At 48.3% G+C, this 14760-nt stretch overlaps 1 protein-coding gene across 1 annotated transcript; it reads left to right on the top strand.

Moving 5' to 3' along the window:
- The first annotated feature begins 6541 nt into the window (after positions 1 to 6541).
- GML (glycosylphosphatidylinositol anchored molecule like) lies at positions 6542 to 14591 on the top strand. The gene is made up of 4 exons (XM_084747895.1): positions 6542 to 6564; positions 10561 to 10703; positions 11260 to 11367; positions 14178 to 14591. Exons 2-4 carry the CDS (start codon positions 10583 to 10585, stop codon positions 14471 to 14473), a joined length of 525 nt encoding a protein of 174 aa, XP_084604021.1. The 5' UTR covers positions 6542 to 6564; positions 10561 to 10582; the 3' UTR covers positions 14474 to 14591.
- Positions 14592 to 14760: the final 169 nt, after the last annotated feature.

Here is a 14760-nt window from a genome sequence, read left to right as displayed (position 1 = left end):
ATGAAGTAAACAAAGAATATGAAAAAAACACACAAGAAAGGAACATACAGAAAATGTGGGACATGGAGAAAAGACCAAACCTTCAAATTATAGGAATAGATGAGGGAGAAGACTGTCAGGGCCAGGGCATAGACAGATCTTCAACAAGATTGTAGAAAAAGTCTCTAAACTAACGGATAATGACACATCCACACAGATAACAAGAAGCATACAGAGCACCAACTAAACAAGACCAGAAAAGAAAACTCCCGTCGTACAGCATAGTTAAAACACAAAGTATATAGAAGGGATATTGGAAGCTGCACGCACAAAATCACATAGTCACACATAAAGGAAAGCCCATCAAATAATAGCTGATTTCTCAATGGAATTCTGAAAGCCAGAAGAGCCTGGAGCAATGAATTCCAAGTCCTAAAAGACTGTGACTGGCAACCTATTCTAATGCATTCAGTAAAACAATATGTCATCAATGAGGGAGGAGAAAGAAAAGCTCTCCATGATATAAACAGCCAACAAACTTATATACAAGATCAAGCCTAAGGAGAACACACGGAGCAATATTTCAAGCTGGAGAGAAAAGCAAGCATAACCAAGAGACTGTAGAAAGGCAATAAAGCTATAATTACTGAAACACAAAATACCACTACCAGTAAAGGTCAACAATACCCTGATTGCAATCAACACTCACTTTCAATAATAATTTTAAATATTAATGTCCCCCTCTACCAAGCAAAAGACATAGGCTGGCTAAAAGGCTTGAAACAAAATCAATCTATCTGTTTTCTACAAGAAATACACGTTAATTTTAACAATAAGTATGACCTAAGAGTGAAAAGATAGATAAGAGTTCTCTAATTAAATGGGATCAGAAAGCACGAAGGTACTGCTATCCTACTGTCTGACAAAACAGACTTAAAACTAAAACTAGTCAGAAGAGATGAAGAGGGACACTTGATTATAATTAAGATAACAGTTAAATAAGAAGACATTGCTATCCTAAACATATATACACCACATTCTAGTGTACCAAATTTCATATGAAGTGCACTTAATAAGAGATGATTTCAGTACCCCACTTTCTTCAATAGACATGCCATCTGGACAAAAATTAAGCAGAAAACACCAGAATTTAATGACATTATGCATCAAGTGGACCTCACAGATATCTACAGAAACTTACACACACACACACACACACACACACACACACACACACACACACACACACACACACACACACTAAAGGCACTCTACTCAGCAGCACATGGAGGCTTCTCTAAAGCAGACCACATCTAGGGGAACAAAACAAATTTAAGATTCAAAAGGATTAAAATAACATCCAGTACTCTATCTGTCCACAATGCAATAAAATTTAAAACTGACACCAAAGGAAATCTTTAGAAACTTACAAACTCATGGAGATGAAGCAACCCATTGCTAAATGATTAAAGAGTAAAACAATGAATAAAGAGAAAGTTTTACTCTGTAGGTCTTCTTGTGGTGTCCTTGACCCCTTTGGCTCCCTCTGTCCTTCCTCCCACTCTTCTACAAAACTCCCTGAGCTCAGCCTTTTCTTAGGCTGTGAGTCTCTGTATTTGTTTCCATCAGCTGCTGGATGAAGCCTCTTAGAAGACAGTTATGCTAGGCTCCTGTCTACTGAGTATCATGAATAGTGACAGGGACTGGCTCTTTCCCATGGGGTGGGTCTCACTTTGGGCCAGTCATTAGTTGCCCATTTCCACAATCTCTGCTCCATCTTTATCCCTACACTTCTTGTAAGCAAGACAAATTTTGGGTGGAAGGTTTCATGGGTGGCTTGGTATTACCTTCCCTCCACTAGAAGTCACACCTGGCTACAGGAGGTGGCAACTTCGGGCTCCTTAACTCCCGACTGCTAGAAGTCTCAGGGAGGTTCACTCCTATAGACTTCCAGGAGCCTTCCCATCCCAGAAATGCCACCCCTTTACCAATATCCTTTCTGTCTCTCTCTGTCTTCTCCCACCCCATCCCCCACTTTCCCCACACTTGATCCTCACCCCTGTTCTCCTCCCCACCCCCTCTCCTATTTACTTCCTTCCCTCCACCTACTTCAAATGTCTACTTTATTTCTCCTTCTGAGTGAACGTCAAGCATTCTTCCCTGGGTCCTCCTTGGCTTCTTTGAGTCTGTGGATTGTACCACAGTTGCCCTGTATTTATAGCTAACATCCACTTATAAGTGAGTACACATCATGCATGTCTTTCTGGCTCTGGATTGTCTCACTCAGGATGATCTTTCTAGCTCCATCCATTTGCCTGGAGATTTCATGATGTCTTTGTTCTTAATACTTGAGTAGTATTCCATTGTGTAAATACACCACATTTTCTTTATCCGTTCTTTGGATGAGGGATACCTTCATTATTTCTGGTTTCTGGCTATTATGAATGAAGCTGCTATGAACATAGTTGAGCAAGTGTCCTTGTGGTATGGGGGAACAACTTTTAGGTATGTGCCCGGGAATGGTATAGTTGGGTCTTGGGGTAGAACTATTACCAATTTTTGGGGTGTGTGAAACCTCCAGATTGATTTCCACAGAGTCTGTACAAGTTTGCACTACCACCATGTGCTTTCACTTGAGTTTTTGATCTTAGCCATTCTTACTGGTGTAAGATGGAATCTCAGAGTCAATTTGATTTGCATTTCCCTGATGACTAAGGATGTGGAACATTTTTAAGTGCTTCTTGGCCATTAGCTCACAGAAACTGAAACACTAAACAAAAAGCATGCACAGGCTGGACCTAGACACCCTAGACATATGTAGCATATGCACAATTTGGTCAGCATGTGGGTCCCCTAACAATGGGAGTAGGAGCTGTCTCTGACTCTGTTGCCCGCCTCTGGATCCCTTTCCCCCAGCTGAGCTGCCTTGTCAGGCCTCAGTGGGACAGGATGCATTTAATCCTGCTGTCAGTTGAGATGACAGGATGGGTTGGTACTCACTGGGGGCCTCCTCTTCCCTGAGAGGAGATGAGCGATGGAGGCATGAGGCTGGGACTGGAAGGAGTGGAGGAAGGAAGCTGGAATCAGGCTATAAAGTGTTTAAGTAAATAAATAAAGGAAAAATAATTTAGAAGAGATATATGTTGGGGGAAGATGGAGGGTACTTGAAGGAGGGAAAGAGGGTAAATATGATTATATTTCATTGTAGAAATGCATGATATGCTTCAGAATAAAGGAAAACTTATAATAAAAACCCTCACAAACTAATATATAAAAAATTACACTATAGTTCAAGAAAAAACAATACCGAGTACTAAAAAGAAAATAAAAGAAAAAAGAATACATTTTCTAGAACAAAATTAAAGAGAAAAAAGAAAACAACAAAACTCCAGAGACACAATAAAATAAAATTCTTTTTAAACAAAATTTTCTATTACATACAGTATTCCCCCCCCTCGTGTATTCCTGGCCTCCAGAAGAGGGCGCCAGATCTCATTATAGATGGTTGTGAGCTACCGTGTGGTTGCTGGGAATTGAACTCATGACCTCTGGAAGAACAGGCAACGATTTTAATCTTTGGGCCATTTTTCCAGCACTAAAATAAGTTATATAAAAACATCTTTATTTTTTTCCTGTGAAATCACTGCCTCATCTCCTTTTTATATGAACAAAAAACTGGGAACATAAAAAATGTGATGCTGGAGTCCAGCTGCTGCCGAGGCCACAAACGCATACCCAGAGGAGGCCTGACACTCTCACAGGTATGATGGGCACCCTACAGACACAGTGTGTCCATGGTCCCTAGCTACAGACTTCCGGGTACCAGGATTTCTCACCTGGGAAAGTGAATTTACATGAACACAGATATTGGTGGCTACACTTCCAAGAGGTGAAACTTGAAGACATTATGCAAGTTGAGAGAGATTATATGTATGTATATAATTATGTGTATGGTTATACATATTTATAATGTATCCATAATAAATGTATGTATGTGTATATATATACATACATATCCGTGTGTGCAAATATGTATATGTATATATATATATATATGTATGTATATCATAGTGCAATGAGTTATCAAAGGCCAAGCATCATGGAAGGCCAATCTTAGGTGATGTCCGGAACATAAAAATCTATACAGACAGGAAATGCAGTAGTACAGGCTGGTTGGTTACTGGGTAAGGACAGTCTGGACGGTTCAGGAAAAGGGCCATGAATGGCCCTGAGGCTTATTTTATGGAAAAGCATTTGAAAATCGACTGTGCTGGAGACTGGCAGAGCCACAAACACAGTATGCAAAACACCTGAATTTCATGTATGAAATGGGTGAGTTGTACATTATGTGATTTGTATCTTACAAAGCCATCAAACCTAATGCCAAACATTGCACAAAACAGGCACGGAGCCCTCTTGTGTGTTCCAACGTAGAAGGTACTACTAAAAAACAAAACAAAACAAAACAAAACCCACAAAAACAAAAAACAGAAAACAAAATACAAAACAAAAACAAAAGCCAGACAGACATAGAGGAACACAAGATAATCAGTTCGAAAAGTGATAGTCCTTGTCCTCATCCACTTAGGTGTGGTCCCTACGCATGGGAGCGAGGCAGCCTCATATGACTGCTCTGCCTATGGTGGCTCAAAAATGTGACCGGCCTTACGTCCCTGGACTTCCCAAAGATGGGGGGCTTCGGTGCAGTCTGTTGAGAGCCTGGTGAGCAAAGACTGAGGGACATTCCAACGAGATTCTCCTCAGGACACTGTACCCTAGGCACTCTGTGCTTCTATCCTGTGGGTTGCAGCATTTGGACTCACGGCTGGCTGCCTTGTCAGTCCTGAGCTAAAGCCATAGCCTGACACCTTGCCCCACCAACTTAGATAGCCAGGCCTATCCCAGCCATTTCTCTGCCTCTCTCTACCATACTCTGCAGTGCATTTGTGTGCGTGCATATGCACAATTCTCGAGCATTTTAGAGGTGGAGACCCCCTCCCCCGTTCCAAAAGAGGGCCACCTGCATGCATGTAATAAAAAATTTAAACTTGGTGGAGACTGCCAGGGGTTAACAATCGGGAAACATCCTGCCACTTCAGTGACAGCAGGTGGTGGGCAAGAGGCAAGCCAGTTCCCAAGGAATTTGTCCCACAGCATAGGGAAAACACAGGTGTGACTGTCAGGTCCAGTGGGCCAGGTGGCTCTCACTGCCAGGCAGCAGCCCTGTTCCCTTCTCCCAAGACTGAAGCCTGAAAGGATTGTGCAAGAAATTAGGTCCTCCCGGCTCAGCTGGAACCTGTCTTGGGAGCCTGTGTACTCACTAGGCTCAGAACACTTTCTAGGAGTCTGCGCAGAGAGCCCAGGCTGAGTGTGCCAGCAGAGCAGGAAAACAGTGGCCAGGGGCGGTTTCAACAAACACTGTCTTTATTTCTTCCTTACAACAAGCTTAGGAACACTGTCTCTGCTTCACGAGGAAGCAACACAGAACCAAGTTGCTTTCAACTGTGGGAAGACGAGGACAGCCCAGAGAGGGGGCTCTCAGGCCAGTATGCGGCTGGAGAGTATGGAGGCAAGGCTCAGGAGAAGGTTGAACTCCCCCAGACACACAGCCCTCTCAATCGTGGTCTCCTCAACCACCAAGTCAGGTAACAAGTCCCTCTCAATATTAGAAGGGCCTATATCGTTGCAATTGTGGGTCACACAGCAGTGCACATAGTAGTAGCTAATGGTTTCGGTAAGCCTCCTGTACACCGGTGAGGGCAGGTGAACTTTGTATATGAACGAGCAGTCCTCCAAGCAGTTCTTGTAGGTGAGTAGTTCTCGAGAGTTCATACCTAGAAAGGAGGCCGTCAGGACAGTTACCTACCACCTTCATACCTTCATGGCAAACTCACCACCACAGCCGACCACAACTAGCTAGCTCCAAAACCTTATTGATCCGAGACATTGACAAGAGGGCCCGACTGCTCCGGTACCAACTTCTGCACTTCCCTTTCTATGCATGCTACCTACCATCTTTCCATCTGTCCCTGTCTCTCCCCAGTTGGCATCTTAGTCACAGGACATACAGATATGCAGATGACATATCCTGTTCGGTTTGGGTTCTCCTGTTACCCTAAGCGTTCCTAAGGTCTAGAACGGAACAGTGACCGGAAGCGGTGCTCCTTCAGACTCTAGAGAGGTTTTTCACAGACATGCCTGCAGTCACGACTCCAGAGTGAACTCCTTCCCAACCCTCTACCTGGCTTCCCAAGCTTTGGCACCTGTGGACGAAGCACAGGGGCCCCTGAGGACTGACATGTTCTCTAGGACAGACAGATTCGATGGCCCATCCCTAGCAAGGCTCCATAGAAACCAAGAGTCCAGGGACACTGGCTTCAGCCCACTAGAGCTGGCTGGCTTGTGTGGAGGAATGCCTTGAGTGGATGTAGCAGTTGTCAATAAAGTGCTGCTTAGCCAATCAGATGGGCAGAAGGACAGGCAGTGGAAGGCAGGGCCTCCAGGAGAGGAGGAGGAGCTGGGAGTTGACACTTGGGAGGGAGGGGACAGTTGGTGAAGAAAAGCTGCCCTAGGAGGATCAGATTGGCAAGTGATTGGGAGACATAGCAGGTTGTGAGGACCCAGGATTAGAGTCGTTTAGTTTAGTTGACTAGTAGATTAGCAGTGGGTTAGATTCTGCCCAGCGTAGTGCTGGCAGCTTTCAAAACGGATCAGGTATTGGTTTCCTTGGCCATACAGACATGGCCCCCACTGGCAACACTGGGCTGGGACCCCTGGGCTGAGCGAAGTCTTGAGGCCTCGCTGCTCCTTATTGGCCTCATGGTCCGCAGCCATTATTTCGCTCCTCCGCTGTGGAACTCACTCTGACTGCTTCCCCTTCCACAGTCCCGAGACTCGCCCAGCGCCAAACAAACAGCAGAAGGAGCTTGCGGTCATGAACCGATCGATCGATCCATCGATCGATCGGCCGCCTCCTCCCCATAAACTCCGTGTTACTCAGCAGTTGAACTTCAGCTCTCTGTCAGGGCTCTCGACTCAGTCCTCTCTTTACAAATCATTCAGCTCCCAATATTTCCTCCTTCCGGGGGTGGCTTCTCTTGTCTATTTGGGAAAGTGCCTTCCTGTGTGAAGGAGCCGACAGCCCCTACCCTCACGGTAATGTACAGGTTTTTAGTTGTACTGTGGTGGAGAAATAACTCCATGTAGCGCCACTTGGGAGGTTTTTGTGTACTGCTGTAAAGGCTCCGGCCCTACGTGGGATAGGAATAAGGGAAGAATGAGCTGAGAGAGGCAGGTTTAATTGTGTGGAAAGGGTCGGAACATGAAGAGAATACACCAAGAGAGGGTCGGAGCCTTTACAGCAGTACACTAAAACCGTTAGAGCTCCAGGGGTTAGAACAGGGTTTCAGAACCTTGAGAGAAGCGCACCAAGCGAGTTGGAACCCCGAAGGAGAGGTACCAATAGATAACTGGGGACACAAAGGCAGGCCCCAAGACAAAGTTAGAACACCAAGGCAGGAGCACCAAGAGAGGTCTTAAGGGAAGAGCCGGAAGAAGTATTTGGAGCCCTGAGGCAAGGATCTGAAGGAAAGGCGCTAGATACCCCGAAGGAGAGAAGGGGCAAGTGTAGAGGATTAGAGCAAAGGGAGGGGAGGCGCCAAAAGAGATGGGTGGGGCGGCCACAGGGAAAAAGGCACCAATACTAAGTTGAATGCTTGAGGGAGGGGTTCCAGAAGCGGTGTTAGGTACGCAAAGGAGTGCCTAAGAGAGTTGAGGCCTAAAAGAAGGGCTCCAAATAGGTTTTGAGGCCTGAAGGACACTGAGGGTTGGGGGGAGAGAGGGAGAGAGGGAGAGATGGAGAGAGGGAGAGGGAGAGAGAGGGAGGGAGGGAGAGAGAGAGAAAGAGAGAGAGAGAGAGAGGTCTTGAGATCTTTAGTGCTAAGAGGGAGTGGGAGCTGTGTCAAGAGAAGGAGAGACATGAGGTGGGCCACCAAGGGAGTCAGATTTCTGAGGGAGGAGCTTCAAGAGAGGATCAGAGCTTTGAGAGGTTGCCAAGAGAGCTTCAGAGAGCCCTAGGGAGAGATGCTAAGAAAAGAGAGGCCAGCAGGTGGGATTGATAGTCAGAGGTCAAAGGAAGGGCACCAAGAGATGGTTAGAACCCGAGAGAGAGAGAGAGAGAGAGAGAGAGAGAGAGAGAGAGAGAGAGAGAGAGAATGGTGAGGGGAAGTCTGAAAGGCCAGGAAATGTCACCAAGAGGGTTGGAACCAAAAAAGGAAGGGCACCAAGAGAACTGTAGGGCCTTGAGAGAGGCCCCAAGATATACCAGGGGCACTGAAGGAAAGGTGCCAACAGAAAGTTGGAGCCTTGAAGGTGGGGTTCCCAGAGACTTGGGGCACTGAAGAAGAAAGAGCCCAAGAGAGGCTTGGAACCCTGAGGAAGGGTACCAAGAGAGTGAGATTACTCTTAAAAGAGCACCAAGAGAGGTTGACAGAGATAGTAGGAGCCCTGACGTACACCAAAGAAATGACGGTAGCCTGACGAAGATACGATAAGAGAGGCGGAAACCCTGAGAAATGGAGCCAAGGGTCAGGAACAAGAAAAGAGGCTTGAGTGAGATGTACCAAAAGAGGCCCAGAACATTGAGGATAGGGTACCTAAGGTTGGGGCTCTGAAGTAGAGGCACAAAGAGGGAGCAGCAGGGCCTGAATGCAGGGAGGGTGGAAATCTGGAGGGAAAGGGTCTCAGGAAGGAATCAGATCATGCTAAGAGAGGGCTATATGCCTTGACTGAAGTGGTCCTAGAGAGCTTCTGAGCAGTGAGGGAAGAGTGCTAAGAGAAAGTTGAAGCCCTGAAAGAGGCCCCCCCCAAGAGGATCTTGAGAGAACTGTATGCAGAGGAAGGTCATTGGAAGAGAGGGTTGGAAGCCCAGGGGAAGTGTACCAACAGAGAACTGGAATTTGAAAGAGGGGTCCCCCAAAACAAGCATCTGAGCACTGAGGGAAGGGTTCCAAGAGGAGTTTTGTTCACTGAAGGAGGGGCCCAAGAGAACTGGAGCCCTGTGGGAAGGCCCTGGGCCCTAGGGGAGAATTGGAGCATTGGGAGAGGAAGGGAGCTCTGAGGGAAGGGCACAAAGTGAGCGTGAGAACTTTGAGAGAAGGACATCAAGAGAGGGCAGGAGACCTCTTGGAAAGGCACCATGTGAGGTTCAAGGAGGGTAAGAGAGAGAGAGAGAGAGAGAGAGAGAGAGAGAGAGAGAGAGAGAGAGAGAGAGAACAATGAGCGAAGAGAACCAAGAAAAGGCCAGAGCCCTGAGGATGCCAATAGGTCGGATACTTAGAGGAAAGGGGATGAAGACATGTTCTGAAGCTTGAGGGAAGGGTAGCAAGAGAATGGAAAGCCTGCAGGAAGGGAATCAGGAGCTGCTTAGAGCCCTGAAGGAAGGGGTCCAGGAGAGGATCCCAGTTCAGAGGGGAGGGAGCAAGAGAGGGCCAAATTTCTGAAGGAGGGGCACGAAGGGAGGGTCAGGATGCAAGGGAAGGGTGCTGAAGAGAGAGTGGGGGGAGAGACCCTCAAGGCAAGGGCACCAAGAGAGGTTGGAAGCTCTGAGGAAGTGGTGCCAAGAGTTGGTCAGACGCTTGAAAGAAGCGTGCCACTATGTTCAGAGGCCTGAGGAAAGGGTACCAAGAGATGGTCGGAGATGATCACAGCCTAAGAGCAGAGCTTCAATAGAAGGTAGCCCCAAAGCAGAGGCACCTAGATAGAGGTCTTGAGGGAGAAGCACAGAGAGAGAGTGTGTGTGTCTCAAGGCCTGAGGGATGGCAACAGTAGAAATTCAGAGCCCCGCAGGAAGAATAGCAGGTGAGAGGTTTCCATCTTGGGTGAATCACTCAGAGTGGTGGTCAGAGTTGTGAGTGAGGAAACAGTGCTCCAGACTGTGAAGCCTAAAGGAAGAAGTAGAGGTACACTGGCCCTTGCATGGAGAAAGTCTTCAGGGTGGTCTCCAGGGGGAGGATGTTGCCCACCTTCCTCAGGAAGGACCTTCTAGAACATTCCCATGAACACAGACAAGTCCAGTGGGGCCAGCAGCTAGGAGGTGCTATCAGAGCTTGAGTAACTAGCCTGGAACATTCCAGAATGGCACATTACATTCCAGTGAAGCAGTGAAGTTCCAGATACGAGATAAGATCTAGTCTCGTGGGCCAGTTGCATAAGGAAAAGTCAGGGCACCCAGCAGGATGATTCTAGAATGGGGAAGTAGGCAGATGAGGAAAGGATTCTAACAAGGGTAGGATAACCAAAGCCAATGTCAGGTTGGGAGGGGAGGGTGTGGACTATGTCCATGGGAGCAAGAAGGTCTAGAAGGGGGAAGATGGCTGAGCCATCAGGACAGTTTCAGAAGTGGGAAACAAGATGTGCACACACAGCCGAGGAGGATGAAGTAGGCAGGACCTGAAGCTCTCGTGGTAGGAGCAATAGGACAGGCTGCTGAAGCTGTGGCTCTGTGCATTGATGCTGGGGCTGTGGACCTGTGGCAAGGAGCCTTAATGTCACTGACGGGGACATGTCTCTCTTCACTTTCAGGTCCGCCTGTCTGTTGGAAACGATGCTCCCCTTCTTCTTGTTACTTCTCCTGGGGCTCCCATGGGTGGGTACTACTGTCAACAATGCCACTGGGTTGGACAACAGTACCACTGGCCTGAGCATTGACATTGAGCCTAGGCAATGTAAGTATGATCCCAAGACACCCAGTGTGCTGGATGGAAGGACAATCCACCTAGAGTTGACTAGGGTTATAAGAAGGCTTGCTTGGAATTGGGCTCACCAGAACCAGGTAGCTTGAGTATTGTTGTGTTAACTTGAGACCCAAGATTCAACAGTGGATTGTTGAATGGACTGAAGGCTCCAGCAGAGAGCTGCTGAGCAGAAGACCCAAGGGAGGTCTGCCATAGCACTGCCCCAGCAGGGACAGCAGGGGCCAAGTCCAGAGAAGCCCTGGAGGGGTGCCACAGATGGATGGACTTCTCTGAAGTGTTCAGTTGTTATGCATGTGACTTGTCTTTTAGAGCAAGGAAAGGTCTTAGATGGGGTCGCTGCTCTCCTGGGAGCTCGTCTAGCCCTGCCTTAGACTACGCCAGGATCTGAGCTCTGCAAGCCTTGGGGTGGCTTGTGTAGAAAACTGCACTGGGAAACAGCCCTGAGAGAGGAAGGGCTTGGGGTGGGAGTATAATGGTAAAAAGTCTTCTTGGGGCAAAAGCTCACCACTTATATTTCCTTCCTCAGCGGGTGAAAGACTGACATGCAAACACTGTTCAGAGATGAACACCTTCAATTGCCCAAGATCCAAGGAATGCCATGAGTGGGAAAAATACTGTGCAGTACTGGCCGTACGTAAGTATCTGCGGTTTGGTCGCTTACAATGACTAAGCCTACCTGCACAGTTTTAGGGTGTGGGGTCGGTCGGCTCTCTCTGGAGCTATCTCCACTCCTCATCTGGCACTCATCTGTTCACAGCCCTGTGGGCTCAGCCCTCTGACAGGGCAAGGCTCGTCAGCTCATGGAGCCAAGAGCCTGTGGTTGGTGGTAAGCCGACAGTCTAGACAGCCCAAGTATCCAGGGAATGAGACTGCTGTGGTCCCTCCAGGCCTTTGTCCCTTGAGGGGGTTTCTTACTATTCATGTGGGCAGACAACCAGGCTCAGCTTTTGTGAATGAATCTGTGCACACATATAGATTTCTAGTCTTGTGCAAGTCACATCTTGTGTTAATTACTTTTCCATTGTTCTAATAAAACAGCACGACCAAGGCCATTTTTAAACTAAGGCATTTAATTGGGTTTGTGTTTTCAGAGGGTCAGAGTCTATGGTGGTGGAAGCAAGGCACGGTGGCACCAATAGCTGAAAGCTCACACCAAGAACTGCAAGCAGGAAACAGAGAGAGCTAACTGTGAAGGGTGCTAGTCCCACGAAGCCTCAAAGCCTTCCCCCCACCCCACCCCACCCCCGAGTGATGAGTGACGAGGCACCACAAGCCCCTGATAAGGCCACACAGTCTAATCCTTCCCAAACCATTCCACCAACTGGGGACCAAGTATTCAAACATAGGAGCCTGTGGGGGACGCTCTCATCCACACCACCGTACACACCAGCTAGCCAAACTCAAACACTGAGGTGCCTCAGTTCCCCAAGGTGAGGCCTGAAATCTGAGATGGAAAGGCTGGGGCTGGATCAGGGCGCCCACACAGGCAAAATAAATAGCCCTTAGATGAGCAGGGATACTTTGTGGAGGCGACAGGACGGATTGCAGAGAAGACATAACCATCCTCAGTGCATGTACATGGAGTAACTCTGACGAACACAGCTACTGGGCTGGGAAGTGGGCAGAGAGCAGCATTTCTAAAACGCAGGCAATCAGGCAGTTCTAAAGTCCCCATTTTAAACGCCCCCTGCCGTGGTGTCTAGAAGTGACAGCACAGAGGCTAAACTCACTAGGTCTCTAGATCGAGGAGAAAAGAACTTTATCTGGAAAGGATGAGACAGCAAAGGTCTTAGGATTTGTGCCTCTTTCCAGGAGGAAGTCGCCCTAAGACGACACATCGCTGATTTGTTCCAACAGGGGTTTGTTTCTGGAGGCAGTTGAGGGCCTGGATTTGCCCCCTCCTGAGCTTTACTTTGCCCACATCTGCAAGCGACAATCTGACAGCACCGCTAACGAGTGGGAATCCCCATAAAAGACCAAGATAAAAATGGCCACGTGTTCACATTTCCCATGGTCCCCACTCAGGCCCACGGGATTAATGGAAGCCTGTGGTAAGGTCCTCCCAAATGGCGCTACATGGAGTTATTTCTCCACCACAGTACAACTAAAAACCTGTACATTACCTTGAGGGTAGGGGCTGTCGGCTCCTTTACACAGGAAGGCACTTTCCCAAATAGACAAGAGAAGCCACCCCCGGAAGGAGGAAATATTGGGAGCTGAATGATTTGTAAAGAGAGGACTGAGTCGAGAGCCCTGACAGAGAGCTGAAGTTCAACTGCTGAGTAACACGGAGTTTATGGGGAGGAGGCGGCCGATCGATCGATGGATCGATCGATCGGTTCATGACCGCAAGCTCCTTCTGCTGTTTGTTTGGCGCTGGGCGAGTCTCGGGACTGTGGAAGGGGAAGCAGTCAGAGTGAGTTCCACAGCGGAGGAGCGAAATAATGGCTGCGGACCATGAGGCCAATAAGGAGCAGCGAGGCCTCAAGACTTCGCTCAGCCCAGGGGTCCCAGCCCAGTGTTGCCAGTGGGGGCCATGTCTGTATGGCCAAGGAAACCAATACCTGATCCGTTTTGAAAGCTGCCAGCACTACGCTGGGCAGAATCTAACCCACTGCTAATCTACTAGTCAACTAAACTAAACGACTCTAATCCTGGGTCCTCACAACCTGCTATGTCTCCCAATCACTTGCCAATCTGATCCTCCTAGGGCAGCTTTTCTTCACCAACTGTCCCCTCCCTCCCAAGTGTCAACTCCCAGCTCCTCCTCCTCTCCTGGAGGCCCTGCCTTCCACTGCCTGTCCTTCTGCCCATCTGATTGGCTAAGCAGCACTTTATTGACAACTGCTACATCCACTCAAGGCATTCCTCCACACAAGCCAGCCAGCTCTAGTGGGCTGAAGCCAGTGTCCCTGGACTCTTGGTTTCTATGGAGCCTTGCTAGGGATGGGCCATCGAATCTGTCTGTCCTAGAGAACATGTCAGTCCTCAGGGGCCCCTGTGCTTCGTCCACAGGTGCCAAAGCTTGGGAAGCCAGGTAGAGGGTTGGGAAGGAGTTCACTCTGGAGTCGTGACTGCAGGCATGTCTGTGAAAAACCTCTCTAGAGTCTGAAGGAGCACCGCTTCCGGTCACTGTTCCGTTCTAGACCTTAGGAACGCTTAGGGTAACAGGAGAACCCAAACCGAACAGGATATGTCATCTGCATATCTGTATGTCCTGTGACTAAGATGCCAACTGGGGAGAGACAGGGACAGATGGAAAGATGGTAGGTAGCATGCATAGAAAGGGAAGTGCAGAAGTTGGTACCGGAGCAGTCGGGCCCTCTTGTCAATGTCTCGGATCAATAAGGTTTTGGAGCTAGCTAGTTGTGGTCGGCTGTGGTGGTGAGTTTGCCATGAAGGTATGAAGGTGGTAGGTAACTGTCCTGACGGCCTCCTTTCTAGGTATGAACTCTCGAGAACTACTCACCTACAAGAACTGCTTGGAGGACTGCTCGTTCATATACAAAGTTCACCTGCCCAAACCGGTGTACAGGAAGCTTACCGAAACCAATAGCTACTACTATGTGCACTGCTGTGTGACCCACAATTGCAACGATATAGGCCCTTCTAATATTGAGAGGGACTTGTTACCTGACTTGGTGGTTGAGGAGACCACGATTGAGAGGGCTGTGTGTCTGGGGGAGTTCAACCTTCTCCTGAGCCTTGCCTCCATACTCTCCAGCCGCATACTGGCCTGAGAGCCCCCTCTCTGGGCTGTCCTCGTCTTCCCACAGTTGAAAGCAACTTGGTTCTCTGTTGCTTCCTCGTGAAGCAGAGACAGTGTTCCTAAGCTTGTTGTAAGGAAGAAATAAAGACAGTGTTTGTTGAAACCGCCCCTGGCCACTGTTTTCCTGCTCTGCTGGCACACTCAGCCTGGGCTCTCTGCGCAGACTCCTGGCAAGTGTTCTGAGCCTAGTGAGTACACAGGCTCCCAAGACAGGTTCCAGCTGAGCCGGGAGGACCTAATTTCTTGCACAATCCTTTC

Source organism: Acomys minous (assembly GCF_964271855.1).
Source record: "Acomys minous genome assembly, chromosome: 12".
Classification (NCBI taxonomy): domain Eukaryota; kingdom Metazoa; phylum Chordata; class Mammalia; order Rodentia; family Muridae; genus Acomys; species Acomys minous.
Note: the sequence above shows the minus strand (reverse complement) of the source record. Positions and strands in the feature narration are given on the sequence as shown.